The 19,252-nt window shown below is 42.8% G+C and overlaps 3 protein-coding genes across 3 annotated transcripts; 1 reads left to right on the plus strand and 2 right to left on the minus strand.

The window, feature by feature from the left end:
• Positions 1 to 5,265: 5,265 nt before the first annotated feature.
• Positions 5,266 to 5,521, minus strand: N7479_002216 (uncharacterized protein; the record flags this gene model as incomplete). Its single annotated transcript, XM_057249913.1, has 2 exons — positions 5,266 to 5,297; positions 5,326 to 5,521. The coding sequence occupies 2 exons, from the start codon at positions 5,519 to 5,521 to the stop codon at positions 5,266 to 5,268; spliced, it is 228 nt and encodes a 75-aa protein (XP_057114345.1).
• A 6,595-nt stretch (positions 5,522 to 12,116) lies between these two features.
• Positions 12,117 to 13,070, plus strand: N7479_002217 (uncharacterized protein; the record flags this gene model as incomplete). The annotated part of the gene is made up of 1 exon (XM_057249914.1): positions 12,117 to 13,070. One exon carries the CDS (start codon positions 12,117 to 12,119, stop codon positions 13,068 to 13,070), a length of 954 nt encoding a protein of 317 aa, XP_057114346.1.
• A 923-nt stretch (positions 13,071 to 13,993) lies between these two features.
• N7479_002218 (C2 domain protein) lies at positions 13,994 to 17,930 on the minus strand (the record flags this gene model as incomplete). The annotated part of the gene is made up of 5 exons (XM_057249915.1): positions 13,994 to 15,430; positions 15,493 to 16,980; positions 17,037 to 17,411; positions 17,468 to 17,503; positions 17,556 to 17,930. 5 exons carry the CDS (start codon positions 17,928 to 17,930, stop codon positions 13,994 to 13,996), a joined length of 3,711 nt encoding a protein of 1,236 aa, XP_057114347.1.
• Between the last annotated feature and the right edge of the window lie 1,322 nt (positions 17,931 to 19,252).

Here is a 19,252-nt window from a genome sequence, read left to right on the forward strand (position 1 = left end):
TTGAACGGAAGGGCCTTAGTTCAATTTGGAGGGCTACCGCTGTGCCCGTTTTAAGCAGAATTAGAAAACATCGATATAGTCTTCACATATACATATTCTTCATGCTTCTTCCATACCAAAAGGTTCACTGAGAGGGTCGTCAAAGTTATCCTTAAACTCGTCAAGCAGTCAACTCACAACCTGAATACGGACTGTCTCTTCAGAAATTTTTTCTTTGGTCGCAGCAGTGGGTAGAGCATTTACATCAATCTTAGTATTAACATCATCAACAAGTAAATCATATCTTTTAGAAACGGCAAAAAGCGACAGGCACTTGTGTGTCTCTAAAAATATTCCATGTAAGCCTATACAGATTTAACACTAGGGGTATTCATTATATCCTTGTGAGATATTTAGATAGACGCATTGGGTGTGTTGCGGGCGCGGTATAGACTTGTTTCAATGAGAAGTAGAAACAAATATATAACGTGTTGATTCCAAACAAAGCGAGAGACGGAAAGTAAGGAAGCAAGAAGCTCTGCATCACTGATACTATCTATAATTTTTGTTTAGCATTCTCATATCTTTTCCTATAGCTTAGTTTTTTCCTCTTTCAATAGTACAGTACTATGATAAAATACTACAAATGGCGAAGTACCGTAGACTAGTACCTACTGTACTGATAAACAGTACCAACATTTGTTTGGTACTGCAGTACTTTTCAAGGCCTAGACAGTATAAGAATATATATTCGCTTGGGTCATGGGCGTTTTTACAGTGTCAACAATAACCCTCTACCAACGAGGTCTAGATACTGATATAGCAAAACGTTGATACACCTAACTTCGCGGCACTATCACATGATCTGGTTCCATAACTCAGTTGGTTAGAGTGTGGTGCTAATAACGCCAAAGTCGAGGGTTCGACCCCCTCTGGAACCACGTTTGTTTTTTTTTTCTCTTCTACTTTAGAATCTTTATTCATTTATTTATTTCTTTTTCTAATCAATCTACAGAGTACTGATATTCTTTTTGTTATTTTGTTATTTAACGTAACATAGCAGTAGTCCATCCCAAAACACATAAAATGTGATAAATTACAACTTGATATCTCAGCAATAGTTTTCTACAATGTATATTTTTAGTTCCCAACAAGTTGGTTTTCAACACCGTGATACTATAGCATTTTAATTTCTTTAATATTCATATATGGAATTCAAAATCTCTATCAACTGCCACCGATAGAAAAAAAAGACCTAAGAAGAATGTTGTTGTTGAGATGTAAATATATAAAACATCACATTTACTATGAGGGTTTGTTGGTGGCCATTCGCTTGTGAAACACGTTATATAGTTATGTAGTCTTTTGCTCTCTTATTAGTAGAATGCTTTTTGTTGAATCTCCTGGGTCATGCGACTCATTGCTGCCTAGGGCCTTTATATAAAGATCTCGGTGCATGCCCAAGGGATCCTCCTAGTCGTTTAGTCTTTTAGTTTCTAGGTATCGCTCATTTAATCCACCATATTGATTCGATTTCATGATCCCTACAGGCTATGAGACCTCTTTTATTGGTTCAATTCTTTTAGCCATCACGCTTTCAGATTTTTGAATAGGGTCTTAACCCTTTGATCCAGGGCATCAGCCTTGATCTTTTTGAATACGGGGTCTGCGCCTCCGTCTTTCCTCATCAGGGGATCTCTCATCAAAGAGCCTTGCATAGTTTTACATAATTCTTTGAATAGCCTCTTTTATTAATACAATCATCTTTCATCATCATCTTTCATCAAACAAATATCTTTCTTCATTATTTATGGGCTGGATGATCAAGCCTTCGAATTACCAGAGAATAATTATATTAAATTCCAAGAGATGAATAATCTTGGACAATCTAATAAGAATTTCGAGCGCTGGTTCGATACAGTGCGATTCATCCTCTCCCCCCTGGGAATCAAGCGAGTCATCGACCCTTTAAAAACACACTAGACCCCCCACGACAGACACGAGATATAAGAAGTGTGTTATTGGTCCATAATAGTAGCCGTTTGGCTCTATATCCATATTGACAGCGAATTGATGGACTGTTTCAAGGCGTTTCAGGGCAATATAGACGAGATCTTCGCCGATCACATTGTCACGGAGCTTAGGAAGATGATAGGTGGCGATCACAAGGCGAATCAGTTATAACTTGAACTTAATAATTTAGATAACATAAAGCGATCGAGCTTCAGCTCAGCCAAAGAATTCATCATTACGTATCAGAGCCAGAGATCGAGTCTTGATCTATCTAGTATCGCCCCAGCTCCTTTGTCATCGTTAGTCTTGATATTGAATCAACCAGGATCTGAATTACCATCAATACCATTCATCGAGGGGGATCTGAAGGACAAATATGACAAAGATGTCAGTCACTATTATATACTCAATAGAATCTGTCGAAAATTGCAGATCGAATCAGATCATATTCGACAGAACAGTGGACAATCCAGGACAGCTCCACAAGCCAGCAGGAAGCCTAAGGCGAAAACAGAATTTATAACCCATGACCCAGCAAATTCATGAACTCCTAAAAAGGAGTCTTTGAAGAGAGAAACTAAGCACCACCAACACATAGGCCAGGGCTCTAGGGTATTCACCCGAGGGGCATTTTAATCCATTAACATACAAAGCACAAGCGTGAGCAAGAACTAACACATGATGAGCATAGAAATTACAGTCACTACCGCCCTAGTCCTCATATAACAAGGAAATGTACCTATCTTAGTGATAGAATCTATCATACGTACGTAGATCCCGAATCCAAGGATTTAATGTTAAATGAACGCCAAAGAGGCAGAGACAGGCACCACTAAGATGGGTTTGGCATAGCCATTAATATCTTTAGATGCAACTGTCGATAACAGATAGTTACTCAGCCCAGGTGCGCAGGAATCGATCTCACCGTATTTTAGATTTAGTGATTTATACACCTATAAGCAAATTAAAGATCTATCGAGGGCATATACCTATCAATCTTACACGGGCGAGAGAGTTGTTACCCAAGGTTCTGGATTAATGATTGTTCAATTGACAATTGATAGAGGTATCAATACTGTTTCAATCAAAGGATGTTACAGTCCATCGATATCAGGAAGAATACTATCCACTGAACATCTGGTCAATAGCCTACAAATTGTGTACGAAATAATTAACAAGAAATTAAAGGATCTTAATAGGAGTATTTTTGCCCATATTGATTGACGGCCAGGTGTTCCATGTATCGTTAATCCATTACCGGAAAAGGATAGGCGATCTCCCATCGATGTCCATTTACCTGATCTCTTAGAATTTGAAGGTAATAGCTACATTCTCACCCCCGAATCACCGATAACGGACTCTCGGGTAATGAAGGGCTGGTCAAGAACAGTGCTGATAAGAGATTTGCTTTTCAAGCGCTGTCTACAATAGAGGTGCATCGACGTCTCGTTTATACTAGCAAGAAAAAGGCATCTTTGACCACAAAGAATGTTGAAATTGTAGGCACAGAGGATAAGCTCTCAGAAAATCTTGATATCGACTGTGAAACTTACCATTTAGCGAAATCAAAGCTACAAATTTCTAGAGACCTCCAATTCAGGGCATAAGATATAGCGTACAAATTCCACATTAAAAGTCAACCTTTAAAGCCTCCTAGACCAAATAGGAAAGTGATATAGAGACTAATTATTGATAATACTACTTGCTACGGTCATAGCATGATAGCCAATAGCAAGGATAACGTTTCTCCGAAGATAATCGCCTTCTACAAAAGAATAAAATTACAGAATATGCGTTATCCCGGGATAATCCAACGATTTTATCCCTTAGGGCAAGGAGGAAGGCATAATTTTCGAGATCACTCCTTTATATACTGCTCAACCCAATAGGGTAGCTGAACGTTATAGTTGATACATAAATAACACTCATAGGACAATAATAATTACCTCTGGATTACCAGATTATTTATAGCCATACGCAATTAAGGCGAATTATAGCCATTTCCTTCGCGGCTAGAAAGACCAATGCACCTCTCGGCCATGAGACTTGGATGTCATTAGCATCACACTGGGTTATGCATTCTAAGGTATATTACTTTACGCCCTGAAAGGACTCATAGAAGAAGGTGCAAAAGAGCCATCCTAATACCGACTAAGGTATATGATTGCTCTATGAAAGATGCCTCCTCATTGAGACTAGGGAAGACCAATGAACTCATGCTTTGCTAAATGGACCTAGGAGGCTAATTTATATACACTTTACTTTCTTCAAGATACTAACATCACGGACACGTTATAGATGGGTTCCATAACTCAGTTGGTTAGAGTGTGGTGCTAATAACGCCAAAGTCGAGGGTTCGACCCCCTCTGGAACCACTTTCTCTTTTTTGGATGAATTTTCATTCATTTTTACTTTTTCTCAAGTCTCGGGGCATTCTTTTTATTGTCTATAACACCTAGACAGGCCTTATTACCGGTGTGATGTGCTAGGCCTACAAAAAGAACCAAGAAGCATCAAAAGAGGGTGCATCGTTTCAAGATAACTAAAGATAGAGAGAGAGAGAGAGAGGAAAGGAATTAAGGCAAGGAGAGATAGCTAAATACTCGATCGCCTTACTGAGCAAATCAAGCAAAGTAAAGCAAATAAATGAGTAAAGTAAGTTGGCGTATACGGAGTACACAAAGCATAGTACTTACTATATTGCATGCGTCCTATGTAGATTACGATAACGAGGTTATAAGTCCGGAGACTAAAAATTTCGCCACCAAGGTTCCATAACTCAGTTGGTTAGAGTGTGGTGCTAATAACGCCAAAGTCGAGGGTTCGACCCCCTCTGGAACCAGATTAGTTCTTTTTTTCTGAATTTTTGTTTCGATAGTATAGTTAATTTAATCATCATTTGTGTTGGTGTTCATCCTCGCTGAAATTTTCATCGAAATCTTTATCATTATCGCTTGCTTGCTTTAAGTGTAACTATAGCTCTGTATTGTGCTCCACCGCCGTTAGCGTTAACCGTATTTAGGTCTATCGCATCGTCATTGTTGTCATTGTTGCTCTACGAGTGGTTGTGGCTATAGCTGCCGAGCTGCTGTGTATGATCTTGGTGAAATTGGAGTATGTCCGTTGAAGGTTGAGCTGTTGAGATAGCCGGTTCGGAAGCGCGGTGTTGGAATTGCACTTGAACCTTTGGCTTCATAAAGATGTAAATAGTGAGGGAGTCGGGGTCTTGTTCAATCGAAAGGAGGCGATCTTCAGCTTGGTGAACCTGATTTGTTATTTATCGTACGGAGTACACACAGCGACATCTGGAAGTTGATCGAGAATTATATTTACGTTGTGGATGCCGGAACCTGCAGGTAGGATTGCGGTTGTTTCGATGTGAGGATGATGGTAAGCGCGAGCCAGGCTGAAATTGCACTTGAACCTGCTGTCGAAAGGTTGATTGCTGTAAGAGAGTCAAGATCTCGCTTTGGAGGGCTTGAATGGTGGAAGCGAATTCGGCACTGAGTTCGGCGCGAAGTTGAGTCATGATGTTATTTGCGGCGAGCGAAGTCGAAACTTAAATGTTGCACTTGCTAAGATCGTACTTGCTGTTAAATTTCGTTTGTTATAGATAGAATTCAATGAAAAAGGGGGGTCTAAATAGCCTTGCCGCAGCGTACCAAGCGCCTCGAAGCAGTGCAGTTCGCACCTACAATACCCAATGGCAAAGGCTTACTGTGCTGTTCATTCGGATCAGGAAGGTGGGTGCTGGACTAAGATTGATACCGGGACCTATATACATTCGTATAAGCACGTGCAGTTCGCCAGTTCTCAGTGTAGGACTTCGTAATAAGGATCTTCAGTATAATGTGATAAGGCAAACTTTAATGTAGTAATAAGTCCATTCAACAACATACTAAAGATGGGGAAAGAAGGAAAGAAAGAAGGAGGACGTGCAAAAGAGAGAAAAAGAGATACATACTAAATAACCATGTGGGGCCCCACTTCCATTGATGCCTGAAATTTAGGGTGTCTGAACTTTGTTGGAACAAGTGGTATTGTAAAATAGGGGGTCCAATGAATGGGTTTCAACTCTCTGTATTTCTGTATCGGCTTCCGGGTACAATTTATATGAAGCCTCGATTACATAATATTAATTACAAAACATGAAGGATTAATGAATCCTCCGGTATGCCGGGCTTCATGCACCGACAAACTTCACATGCAATCATGTGATCTAACAGTCCATCAGAATTTGATGCTTAAAATTCCCAGACAAGAATCATCGGTTCCATAACTCAGTTGGTTAGAGTGTGGTGCTAATAACGCCAAAGTCGAGGGTTCGACCCCCTCTGGAACCAGCGCATTATATTTTTTTTTCAATCTTTTTAAATTCTACCAATCTCTCTAACCGGGTCATTGAACACAGATACCTGCGACAAAGACGGCGTCTGGTCGATGATCCGGTTATGTCTATACCGCTATAAAATTGGATTAAGTAGAAAGATTATATTCAGGGACTAGTAATAGCATTTATTATATAGTTTAATTCATCCTCTTTTAAGGAAAGAATCTAAAGACTTTAGTTAAAAGGGGGTACTATTAGTTGCTTATAGGTAGTAGTTAGATACATCCATAGTTATGGATAGATTAAATGTATTTTTTTGATTGGGTACAAATTATGATAAAACTACAATCTTGGAATATAATGCACAATATGCTCCAAAACACATAACTGGTTCCATAACTCAGTTGGTTAGAGTGTGGTGCTAATAACGCCAAAGTCGAGGGTTCGACCCCCTCTGGAACCACGATTTCCTTTTTTGTCCTTTCTTTGCTTTTTGCTACTCTATATTCTTCATCTTTATTATTTGAACAAGTACATATAACTAGTAAGTACTATGTACGTAAAGTGCTCGACATGCGGGGGAGGGGGAAGGAGGGGGAAGGAGGGGTGGAGGAGAGATCTTCAATCAGAGCAGCAGCAACGCAATGACAAGAAGCGAAAACTGCGCCAAAAAAAAGTCCGAACTGACAGTCATGGTCTGGCACATGTTTCCAAAGTTGAGTTGAAATACAGTCTAACAGCGCCAGAGACAAGACGGCTGAAAGAATTCCGATTTCCTCATTACCAGCCTCCACGTCCTAACTCTTGGCAATATCCCTTAGAGAACTCTAGTGTTACGAACTCGATATAGCTCTCCTTTATCGAAGATCAGCTAAGACGATTAGGGTCATCTGATGCAAGTGACAAACCCAGCGCGAGCAGTAGGAGAAATTCAATTATATCTAGAGTGTATGGTTGATTCGACGAATTGAACAATTTGTTCTGTTAAATTGAGGATGCCTATTACACGCAGAGTAATGAGGTCATTTGGGTCTGTTCTACTTTCTACTGCGAGTGCAGCTAGTTATTGAACACAAAAATGGTGCGATCATTTGCTTGATAAACTGGGTTCAACTAGGGCTTCTTTCTGAAGAAGTCTATGGTTCGCTCACGCATAAGAGTGCTGAATAATATGACATTAATGGTCGAGGCAGTTGGAAAGTGGTAGTCAAAGGCTCCAATGCTTAGTTTAGTCATCTTAACGTTGTTCAACCGGGGTTTGAAGTAAACAGTTGTTCGCATCTACTCTTTTACACACAAAATGCTCCGAAATCTGAAATATGACTACTAGATAAATCAAATTGTTAGGTCAGACCGGTTGAATGGCCGTGAAATAATTGCTTGCCTAGAAATCGATTGGTAAGGTTAATTTCACCGTTGAATTATCACACTCATTTCTCTCTTATGCAATCTGATTTAAAAAAAAAACATTTAAACCAGCCCTAGCATAGGGCTACTGTCCGCAATGCTTACTTTCTGCTTTCTCCTTGTTTGGTTGTCTCGGAGATCCGAGTACAGAAATGGCCGAAAAGAATAACCAATGGACTAGTTCATTATCACGAGTAGCAGCACAAGGAAGAAGTAGGGTGTTCATTGGATATTATTATTAGCCAAATAGCAATCTCCCCCCCCCCCCAAATCATGCGCATTTCCTTATATCCAAGCAACCCCAAGCCTGCTGCAAGAATTATTCTACTAGTCTATTCACTCCTGCGACAAACTTCCTACCACTTCAGCTTGCACCTATCACTAGGAATGGAGACAGCCTGCGCCAGTGCGGGATAACGGGATCGTCAATCTAGTCAGGGTTTTGAGTAAACATACTTGAGCTTGACTATTGATAACACCCTGGTTTAAGGTACAGTGCGCACTTAGCCATCCTTTCAGTTCGCAATAATCGACCTAGTCTTCCTAGAAAAAAACTTAGTTGGCCATCAAGGCGCTCAAACATCTCCTCCGTATCTCCATGAGACGGAGCTGCGGCAACGGTACCCCGAAGCGTCTTTCCCATTTCGGCAAGGTCTGCCCTTCATCTCTTAGTATTTACCCCTGAAGCTTGGAGATGGCTTTCGAGTTCAAGACTTGTGTCTATATTCAGGGTTTGTAGTGTTGAGGGGCCCTCGGCGTAGAAACAGACTCAATTGCATACACTGGCATGAATATCCCGCAGTACAGATGGTGCAATATCAACTAACGGGCTTCGTTCGGCGTCTTCGGCGCCCTGTTTCCCTAAACCACGCTAATCATATTAGCCAAGTCGACTGCTTCGAGCGCAGCTATATTACTTTTATACCTCACACGGCGAGCCATCGCCTTTGTACGAATTTAGGCTCTGTCCTTAAAGCCATATCCAGCGACACAATCATCGATTTGCAAATAAAAATTGGTTTCAAGAGCCCATAAAACTGCATGACGGACAGGAATTTGTTTGCTAGCCTTTAGCCTGGTATCTCAGATAATCCTTTGCTAGATCTAAGGCTTGATTTAAGATAAGAGAGATACTTTTACAATTAAGGTACTTGAAAGAATCCAGGCTATACATATACCAGTGTAGAAGTGCAAAGCGCTCTTCGGCATCTGCTAATGTCATAGAAGGATCAGAGTCCTTTAGTCCTTGATTGCGAGACTACAGAGTCATCGGCATAACAGAATCAGGTGTCATAAACAGCTTCTAGTATCGATTAAATCCCGTATAGTTATCTACCGTAGTATTTGAAATCAATGATAAGGGCTATCGCTTTGAGATCTTCCAGGCGCATTGCGTTTGTAGCAGCCCTGTTAGTTTAAGTCCTCATAAGCCCTTTCACAGACGAGACGGTAAGGAGCTACTGGTTTTCCCACTTATCTGTTGCCGCGGTATGTAATAGCTAAGAGGGGGGCAGGACTACATCGAATTTATAGTCTTGCTAGAATGGCTCCTTGGGAATAAACGGGTAGCAGAGGCTCAGGAAGCCAAACCAAGCATACAGCGAGTCTAAAAAGTCCTTTAGGTTAAAGCCAGGCACAATAAGCAGACCTGAAAAGAATTCGCTAGCGGAGCGACCCTTGCGACCTGTTGTTGATTAATAAAGAGCGCCTCTCGCTGAGCCGACGGCAGCGGATCTGAACAAAAGTAAAGGAAGCCTCGGGAGTACCCAGGTGGATCTTCTTTCCGATGTTAGCTGTCTAGATATTAGATTCTCCGGGCTCATGGTGGTGAGTGGTAGAAATCCCAATTGAAGCCCCACGCTTTATCATCTGCCATACTCCTTGCACTTTTTCACAAACAATTTTCCTTGAGCTCTTATCTATGTAAAAAGAATCCCTTGCAACTGTATATCTTTTTTAACAAATTCTTTTTTATCTACCTTTTCCATCTCTTTAACTCCTGTTGCACTCCACCATGTTTCATCCTACAACTAGCAGGTGGTTTGCATCAGGATGAGTGATTCAATCATCAAGCTGGTTTTTGACAATGAAGGCTTTCGTCGACATGCGACCAGTGGTAAGTGATGTCTCATCACCTATAGCGATATGAAGTTGACCAATTCATAATCATTTATTCTAGGTCAGATAAACAACATCATATAAGAGAAATCGTCGAACACCTATCTTACGCAGCGAGGTTTCTCCACAGGCCTAGTAGAATGTGTCTAAAACAATCGATCCTAAAGGAGCACAATCTACCCAGGCCCTATGGCTACTGCCGTGGAGGCCATCGTTGAAGCTGTCTTCGAGGATAGCAGAGAGAATATCACGGCTACAAAAGGCGCTATAGAGCCTTTAGGCATTTCTTAACATAAGTGATATCTCCATCACAGGTAACCGTATCTTTGACCATGTTTTGAAAAAAGAAGTTCAAGTTCGGAGCAACTACTTGTATTAATAGGACTCCAGTTACCATAGAGGCCTACAAAGGCTTATATGCTGGGGCTGGTCGATAGGACTACAGAGACGCGGAAATGACATTTCGAAGCATAGTTATGTAATTTGATCCGCTCCAAAATGGATTTTCGCGTTTTACAGTGCTGCCCACTTACCCTGGTAGAGCAGCATCCATACGCTCGTACGAGGATGAAGTGGGGTTCTTTGCTATAACCGGCCCCTGGGCTGGTGAGTTACACACTAGGCCAAAAAGACCACTATACCTAAGCACTACGCTCAGATATTCCAGGCTCCGATATATATAGTGCGACATGACATTCTTCAAGCTACGATGCCATTCATATCCAACTCAAAATTAACCGAAAAGAATAACAAATCACCAATACCAACCTAGGGTGCCGTTGCCATGTCAAACTGGTAACCCGGCAAAGATAATCTTCATCAACTGAAAGTTGTGGTGATTTCCTGGCATCAACGTTCAGTGTTTCATCAATTGAAGATCTAGACGTTCATTAGATAATTGTATGAAATTGAGATCTTTTTATGTCTATCATTGCTTTTCTTTTGTACTTATTACCTGACAATTACACACTTTCATTTCAACAAGCAACACTGTCATATACAGGTTATATAGTTTGGTTATATACTAGACTTGATTGACATGAAAAGAACAAATTGCATCTATGATCGATACTCCCTACAGAGTATCGTACATATATATATAAATATACCTTTGTTATTTGAATAATAAGCAAAAATACGGACATGAATGAGATGAAGAATACAAAGTAGCAAAAAGCAAAGAAAGGACAAAAAAAGAAATCGTGGTTCCAGAGGGGGTCGAACCCTCGACTTTGGCGTTATTAGCACCACACTCTAACCAACTGAGTTATGGAACCAGTTATGTTTTATTTCTGGAATGTTATGCATTATATTCCAAAAACAAGATTTTGACAAATTAACATCTTTCTACGGAGTACTCCGTATGTTGTATACAGAGTACTATGTTCTCCATTTTCAAGGCTTCTTATTGGTTTTTATTGCTACCCATATTCCCTTATCAAAATTCTGTTCTAGCTTTGCTCGTTCATCTTCCCTCTGATCTTAAATTCAGAGGTTATATTGAATTCCCTATTTGTAAGTCTCTAAATCCGAGATTTTTCTGACTCTTAGAGTTATAAATCTCGTGCTGCTTCCTGCTTCTAGTCCTAGGTAGCCCAGGTGATCACCCTGTGCTGTGAAATACTCAGGACACTACCTTCATAAAGCGGCACCCCGACCGGGAAAATACCAAAAATCTGGTTTATACTGCTACATATGTACTCCGTACATACATTATGTAGGTACTTTGTACTCTCTATAGAGTACTCTGTACGGAGTAGCATACCATTTTTAGGTCTTCGCCACCAACACGTATACCGTATAGATGTACTTTGTAGATCGGAGACCCACGGGCCCTGTTCTTTTTATAGATATCTTTTTCTTTCGATCTTGATTTTATTTAAATATTAAAATACTAGATATATTATACTAAATTGGGAAAAGAGAAAATAGTATGGATAGTGGCGTCGATAGTTACGCATCCACTTGAGTCTGGAGTTGTGACTGGAAATTCCTGCTCTCTTTACGAAGTACTTCGGACTATCGGAGTGTATATATATATGTTAATAACGTTAAGATGTTAAAATATTCTCATTAAGGAAAATTTAATCTACCTAATCTCCCTGGAAAAAAAGTGACATGCATCTTTCATCACATCCAAGCGCCAACCTCCTCTATTCTTAGTTCAACCCCGCTAAACATATTTCCACTTCCTTTTTTCCCCCTTCTCTTTGATCTTCGATGATACGCATACATACTTTATTCTTCTGATTCTTCGCTAAATTTCAATATGTCGTGTCTGTCGCCAGATGCCACGACTACAATAACCTCACGACCAAAACTCACCCTTCAAACCACCGCGCTCCCTCGCACATTCGGTACTTCCAACACCGGCCTATCGTTTTCCTTTGCAGCGGCACCAACTGCATCTCCCACCATTCGAAATACCTTCAAGAATGCCTACGAAGTCACATCTCCATCTTCCGCAACATCCCCTTCCAAATCTACGCGCTACAACAAGCCATCCTCCCCCTATATCCTACACCCGAACAATAATATCTTCAATTACCGGAGCCCCTACCAACTACCCATCGGAGTGCGCAGCATTCTACGCAACTCCCCACTAGAATCTTCAACCCGTCGACAATCAGGCTCCATATCAGCGGGCGGCAATGGATCCAACGGCCCAGGCTCGCGTCGCGTTTTCTTCCCAGCAAAGAAACAAGTCAGCTACCGATACCCACTGGAGGAAGAGATCCGGACAGAGCGCTATACCGCGCAGCATCTCGATCTCGTGACGGAGGAGGCAGTGCAGACCGAGGCAGACACCAAGACCCCACCTGAGACACGCCCCGCCACCTCTAAGCCCGAAGGCGAAAAAGAGGAGTCTGATTCCAGCCCATCGTTATCAGGAAGTGCCTCAGGCGATGACACTAGCGCTGACGAAACCGTGCGCGGCTCCTCGCTCTCCAAGACCGAGCGCAAGAAGCGCCGCACAATGCGCGTAGAGCGCCAGGTTCGGGCAGTGGCACTGTTAGACGGCTTTGAGGCTGATGGATCGTCTACACCACAGACTCCACGACAGGGTCGGGCCAAGCGTCGAAGGGAATGGAAATGGACCCTTGGGCCTGTCGATAGGGCCTCGAACAATGGGCCCGAGAATGTCTCATTATTGCAATCGGCACAGGTTACCTTTGGGTCGGATTCTCTTCGGGTATCCACCGACTTTGCATCCGGTCATTAATTATGCAATGCTCATGGTTTTATGGCTGATGTCTTTTTTTTTCCCCGCCCGTTTCTTTTTTTTTTCTTCTGCATAATAACGGCGATGCATATATTATTTTACCCACGAATCATGTTGTATAGAGGCGCTTGTTTGGTTTATCCGGTGGCTTTGGGCGCATATGCGCCCTAATTTTCTATTTTCTGTTTTTCATTGGCTGTTGTTTTAGCATCTTATCTTATATGCATTATATCCTCTTGGTGTATATGCGCTTTTTCCAATCTCATAAAGGCACCGCAAAGCAAAACAGCGAGTGACCGAACATATATCGAAGTGTCCCTATCTATAACGTCCAAAATATACCTTGTCAAGGACAGAAGCCGCATAAGCAGCCATAGTAATAATCTGTATATTCCTATTTACCATCACTTATCCTCAGTTAACTTGCTTCCTTTGACGGGCGCCGCCTTTTGTTTGCTTTCTTATACCTCTTGGGCCTGCTATTTTCGCCCGCAGGCTATACAGCATATATATCCAGGAAATGATGAGAATTACTAGAAGCTTCTCAAGTGCTACAACTTAGAAGATATGGCTACTCCACTGAAGCATCAATGTAATAGAGCAACAGCCCAATCCAATAGCTTGTATTCTTAAGAATTATTTCTTGATTTTTAATCAATTAGAGGACCTGTATGATACCCTGGAGTTTGATAAACAGTAAAACATCTAACGAGAAATAAAATCCTGAAGTTACGAAAATTATAGTCTGATAAAATGTGTGGTAGATGTACCGTACCTTTCATATGAATTTCGCATGTAAAAGTTAGACCATTCAATAATTCGTGTGATTTAAACAGTAAATAATGGATATTCACATTTTATACAGTCGATTCATTCAAATGCATATAAAACACCAAAAAAAAATAGGAAAATGCCATAAGTCGTTAAGTCTCGGTCTCAACATCTGGCTCACGACCAGTGAGGCCGCCTGCTCCGACCCTCTTCTTGATCTTACGAAGCGCATACTTGGCCTCATCTTTGGCAAAAGCAGCATTCCGCGCAGGCCGCCACTGCATGAGACCTCGCTGCTGTCGCTGCTCACTGTGTTTATTCGCCTTGTTTATCTGGCTGGTACTCATACTAGCTTGTGACGAAGGTGCCCCAGCCCCAGCACTCCCGCTAATTGTTGAGGGTCCATTAGATAAGGACTCAAGTTCATCATCTGATTCTGAGGTGTCCTCATTGTAGTCCTCTTCACTTTGGAGACTGGCTCGATGAGGAGCCTGGCCCTTGAGTGGGGGAGGTGTGTACGGGTCATGGCGAGGCTGGTCCCGGCCAGGCTCGGCGACCTTGCGCCCAATGGAATCAGTATAGGCACGCGGGTCTTGACCAAACGCACCACTCCAGTCTTGGCCTTGGCGGTCAATCCAACGCTGACGCTCAGAGGGTGAGGCTTGTTTCAACACATCCCGTCCATCGATTAAAGACTGCTCGTGCTTTTCCTGCACTTCTGCAGGAACTTCAATTTGCACAGTGCGGGTACGAACACCCTGGGACATACACGCTTCCCAAGTCTCGAAGGTCTCACGGGAGTCGTTGTCAACCACGAAATGCTCGTGCGATTCGTCAATTCCCGGTGAGAACTTGCATCGGAATTGCAGACGTCCCACTACCGTTAAGTCTTCGAGCCCAGGTTTTTGCTTGGCCTTCCAATTCTCCTCTGTGATGTAATTCTGTGTCAAGCGAGCACCCATCTTTGTCGTCCAGATAGGAAGGTCGATGTCCGTTTCCTCGTTATCGATAAGATGTTGGAGCCATAAAATAGCGTACCCTGCTGCGCCTCGCTTGCCCTTGTTATGGAACTCGAACACAATCGGGGAGCGGTATCGGTGCTTCACAGGCATGCGCAGTGAGTCACGGAAAGTACTGTCGGAGGTATCGAATACCGCGTCATTTCCTTGCAAATGGCACTTGTGCCGGGTGACCTTTCCAACGCTCCCACCGGTGCGCAGCTTGATCTTAGTGTGTCGGCCAAAGTCCTTTGCAGTGATACTTTGTCCAGCAAATTCAAAGGTGCCAACATCCCAGCCAAGCATTGGAGCTGGTAGCTTTGTCTCCACGTGGCGGAACAAAAGAGAAATACGGATGCGTCCAAACCCAATACCACCGTCAAGAGGATACCATCGGGTCACTTGTGAGCTGGTTTGAAGAATATCGGACAGCTTGACAGGGACAACGCCAAGGATAGGGTCATGCTCGCGATAGCGCTGATCTCGGACGGTAATGGTCACGATAGCTGAGCGCCAGTCGCGAACAAATCGTTCAGTTCCTGCATTGAAGATAGGATTAGAGCTCACAGCCTTCGCCCGAGTGCGATAGATCTAAAAAATGCTGTTAGTATCGCGAGCTTTGAGCTGAGGGATATGTATTTACAGATACGTACCAGTTGATCGTTCAACATAACCTTGCAGTAACTCGTTGGGAGGTCATCACCCTGCTCCTCTGTGTTCTCACCATATGGCTTCGCCGGCTCATATTCCTTGCCCTTGCGATTCCCATCGCTGCCCTTGATATTGGCAAGCTGAAGATTGACGATCTGGTGCACAACAATGTGCACAATACCGCTAGGCCATATTGGATCAGGTGGTGTATGCATAACGGCATCTTCTTCTTCGTTGTTGATAGCTCCCTTCTCGTCTTCGAAAGTAGGATCGCCTCTTAGGTTTGCAGGAAGGTCTTTCTTCTTGCCATCAGTACGCAGCTCAGGGCGGAGCTTTGGTTTCCCAAAGTATCCCACTTCCCAATGCAGTTGACCAGGCATTTCGCTGCCCTCGTCCATACCCTGAAGCTTCGAGACCTGAGGATACATCTGACTGGGGTGCTGAAGCATCTCACGGATAGGTAACTCAACCTTGCCGACAATATCATCTGCGGTGTTGCGGTCAGAGTCCCAAAGCTCGATGCTCAAGTTTTCATCGGCCTTGATCAATTCTGGTGTCACAAGAAGGGCGGCTGTCTCTTCCCATACTGGATTGAGGTCATCCGTAATCACACGAGTACAATACATGGGCTTGCCATACTTCGAGAAAGACAGATTGATGTATGGATCACTGCCACCACCCTCGCTGCCACGAGCATCCTGTTTACTCAAGCCGACAGCGCGGTGAATGCGAATCCACATCACACCCAGAGCCGAAGTATCTTTGTGGATGTCATCTCCTGTCAACATCATGCCAAGGTCCATGGTCATTGACTTAGGAGCTGCAAACATGCCACATGCGGTACTAATGGCGGAGTTGACAAAGTTGGAGATCAATGGTAAGTTCAGGACATTCACTCCCGTTCGGAACATTGGCATACAGCCAGCCCTGACGTGGGGAATGCCAACTAAAGTGAAAGTCACATCCTTCATAAACGGTGCTTCGGGCATCATTTGGAAGCGCATGCGGACGGTTCCGACGAGTTCAATCAGCTCCACGAATACAGGAAATGGCACGCCAAATAAGCCTCGAATGCCCAGATAGAAGACTAGTTGCATGTGCATATTGCGTGCTTTTGATGAGGCAGTCTGTCCACTTGGCTTTGCGTGATAGGCAAAAGAGGCTTCCATGTTGTAATAACTTCCTCCTTCTTCGGCAGCAGCAGCTTCCTGTGGATCCTTGTTCTTTCTATTTTCCTCGCGGATGTTTTCTTTCAAATCCTGCACATGGTCGTCGGGAAGAGCCCGCATGCTCAAAATTCGGAGCGGGTTGTTGCCCTGGTCGATTTCTGCGATTCGAACATTCTCTACAACCTTGGGCGCAGAGACTTGCATGATATCTTCGATTGTGTCAGCCACAGGTGTCAACATCTCTGGGTTCACAAGTCCCCACACGACGCCGAGGAAACTGTTCAGCCACTCGACAGATTCAGGAAGGAGGTTGGCAGTAGCCTTTTGAACAGTCAGCATTTTAATCCATCAACAAGACCATACGATAGAAAACTCACCATCTGGCCACGAAGATGCTCACTGCTCCACTCCATTGCCCGACCGCTGCGAATGACTTCCTGCATCCATAACCACACGCCACTCGTAATGCATGCGGCCAAGGGAATAAGGCCCCAAAGAGATCCTCCGAACATCCGCCCTATTACAATTATGGCCAGAGGTATCCCAATGCAAAGACCCGTTGCACGCTTTTGTAATGAATCAAACATGGGCTGATATGAGACAGTTGGCGTGGGGTGGAATAGAACATTTGTCTTTTCTCCTCGAATAGGAACATCGGAAGTCGTGCCTTCGGCGATGGGATCGGGGGGTGCTGTAATATCTTGCTTTTCTTTATACTCTGCAAGATCCTGGTCGGCACTTGTTTGAACGTTCTGAGATACATGTTAGTTGTATGCTTACCGAACGATAATCTATAAAGCCAACTCACCGTGGGTTTCCCAATATTTGCATTCGGAACCGTCAACTGCGAATGGATTAGATTCTATTTATAATTTGTTCGGCATCATCCCACATACCATTGGATTCTTAACAGCTTCCATGGATGTCTCGTCTTGATCTTCAATACCGATGTCCTTACCCGTGGTAGGGTCTGTCACGGTACGCATCTTGGCCTGAGAAACTTCGCGTGGCTTATGAGCAACAACGTCCCCCTCTTTTTGATCCCCTTGGTCTGCTTGCTCTGATTGCTGTCCATATTTTCCCTGCGCTTTTGCACGTGCAGCCCTTTCTTTCTTGGCTCTATTTTCTTCATCTATCCTGCGATCGCGTTCCTTCTTGTCGGCGTCGATATGTTCCATAAAGTGATGAATGGTCGGAATGGGATTAGCACCGCTCCAATGCTCCCCAACCCGACGGCTCTGGGGAGCCTTAGATGGCTGACCTGTAGCCATCTTAAAAGGTTGGTGGAGGGAAGGAAATAAATCGCGGTTCACTTTTCTCTGCTCTTAGTTGTAAGATTTATTTGGGTTGACTGTACAACGTAGAAGACGAGTGCACCTTCTCAGCATCATCACCAGGAGAATAAAGGAATCGAAAGAGAATTCCAGAAATTTAGAGGGGAAACACAGGAAATTTCATGATCGGCAGGATGATGGAAGCTTCCCCCAGAGCTACGTCATCGATCTAGAAATGGGCTATGACGATATTATAAAAGCTCGACCTATCATGTATCTGTAACTTGCACTTAACTCAATAGAATACTACATGTACCTATCTACTCAGTACATATTGCCCTTATTTCCCCACATTTGATGTCAATGGCCCCCTGGGCTGCTGTTTGTTGGGTCTTGGCGTTGACAGTTCCTACTTATCTAGGTGAGTTGGTATAAATCTGACAATAAATGTGTTGACTACCTACGTAAAGCATGCGACTCAATTCATTGTTCGTGCCATATTTGCACTTATTTGCTGTGATTACAGAGATAAAGTCCAACTGAATTAGTGATATATATATAGCATATGATGTCATCATTGTGAATAGCTAATTGACCTCATTATACCCATACCATTTTTCTTATGGCTTTAATGCTGGGTAAATATGATATGAAACAAAGCTAGATAAAGATGATCGCAGTAGACTGCTACCTAGGTAGCCTGGTTAAAGGTAAGGCTGATAGCCATGACCCGGAGAGTTGGAGACGCTAGAAGCGATCTGGTAACTGTGCCAAGCGTACGAGTACTAACACCCCTAATTGTGCCAAGCCCCAAACACACCCTGTGTTGGTGCGCCTCCGCGGACAGCAAATTCTATACAGATAGTAAGTTGAAAGGACTTGGTATCTTTTGTAGAGCAAATCTATATAAAAGGTACATCAAGATAGCATTGAGTACATGTAGTCATAATGTACATTTTATTGTCCCTCTAGATACATATGTAGTTAGGGAGATAGATATAACACAAAATGTTTACAGTGTAAATGGGGTTAAATGAAGTAAACAAACTTTGGTAAAGGAATATTAAGCATTATAAAGAACCTTGGAAAGAAAGCATCTATGTTTCCACATACAATCAAGGTTTACATATATACGCACAGTGTCTTTCCAAAATATCATCCTTCTTTTACATTATATATATTGAACTAATCCTATATATTACTCTTTCTTTTTATTTAGCTGATCCGAGGGTTGAGAAATTCAGCCGAGGTATCTTTTATATGGGCAGGTCATACAAATGATACATAATTTCCAAGGTTCTAGATTTTGTGTTTACTGG

Source organism: Penicillium vulpinum, assembly GCF_028829585.1.
Source record: "Penicillium vulpinum strain IBT 29486 chromosome Unknown utg000001l_segment0_segment0, whole genome shotgun sequence".
In the NCBI taxonomy this organism is placed as follows: domain Eukaryota; kingdom Fungi; phylum Ascomycota; class Eurotiomycetes; order Eurotiales; family Aspergillaceae; genus Penicillium; species Penicillium vulpinum.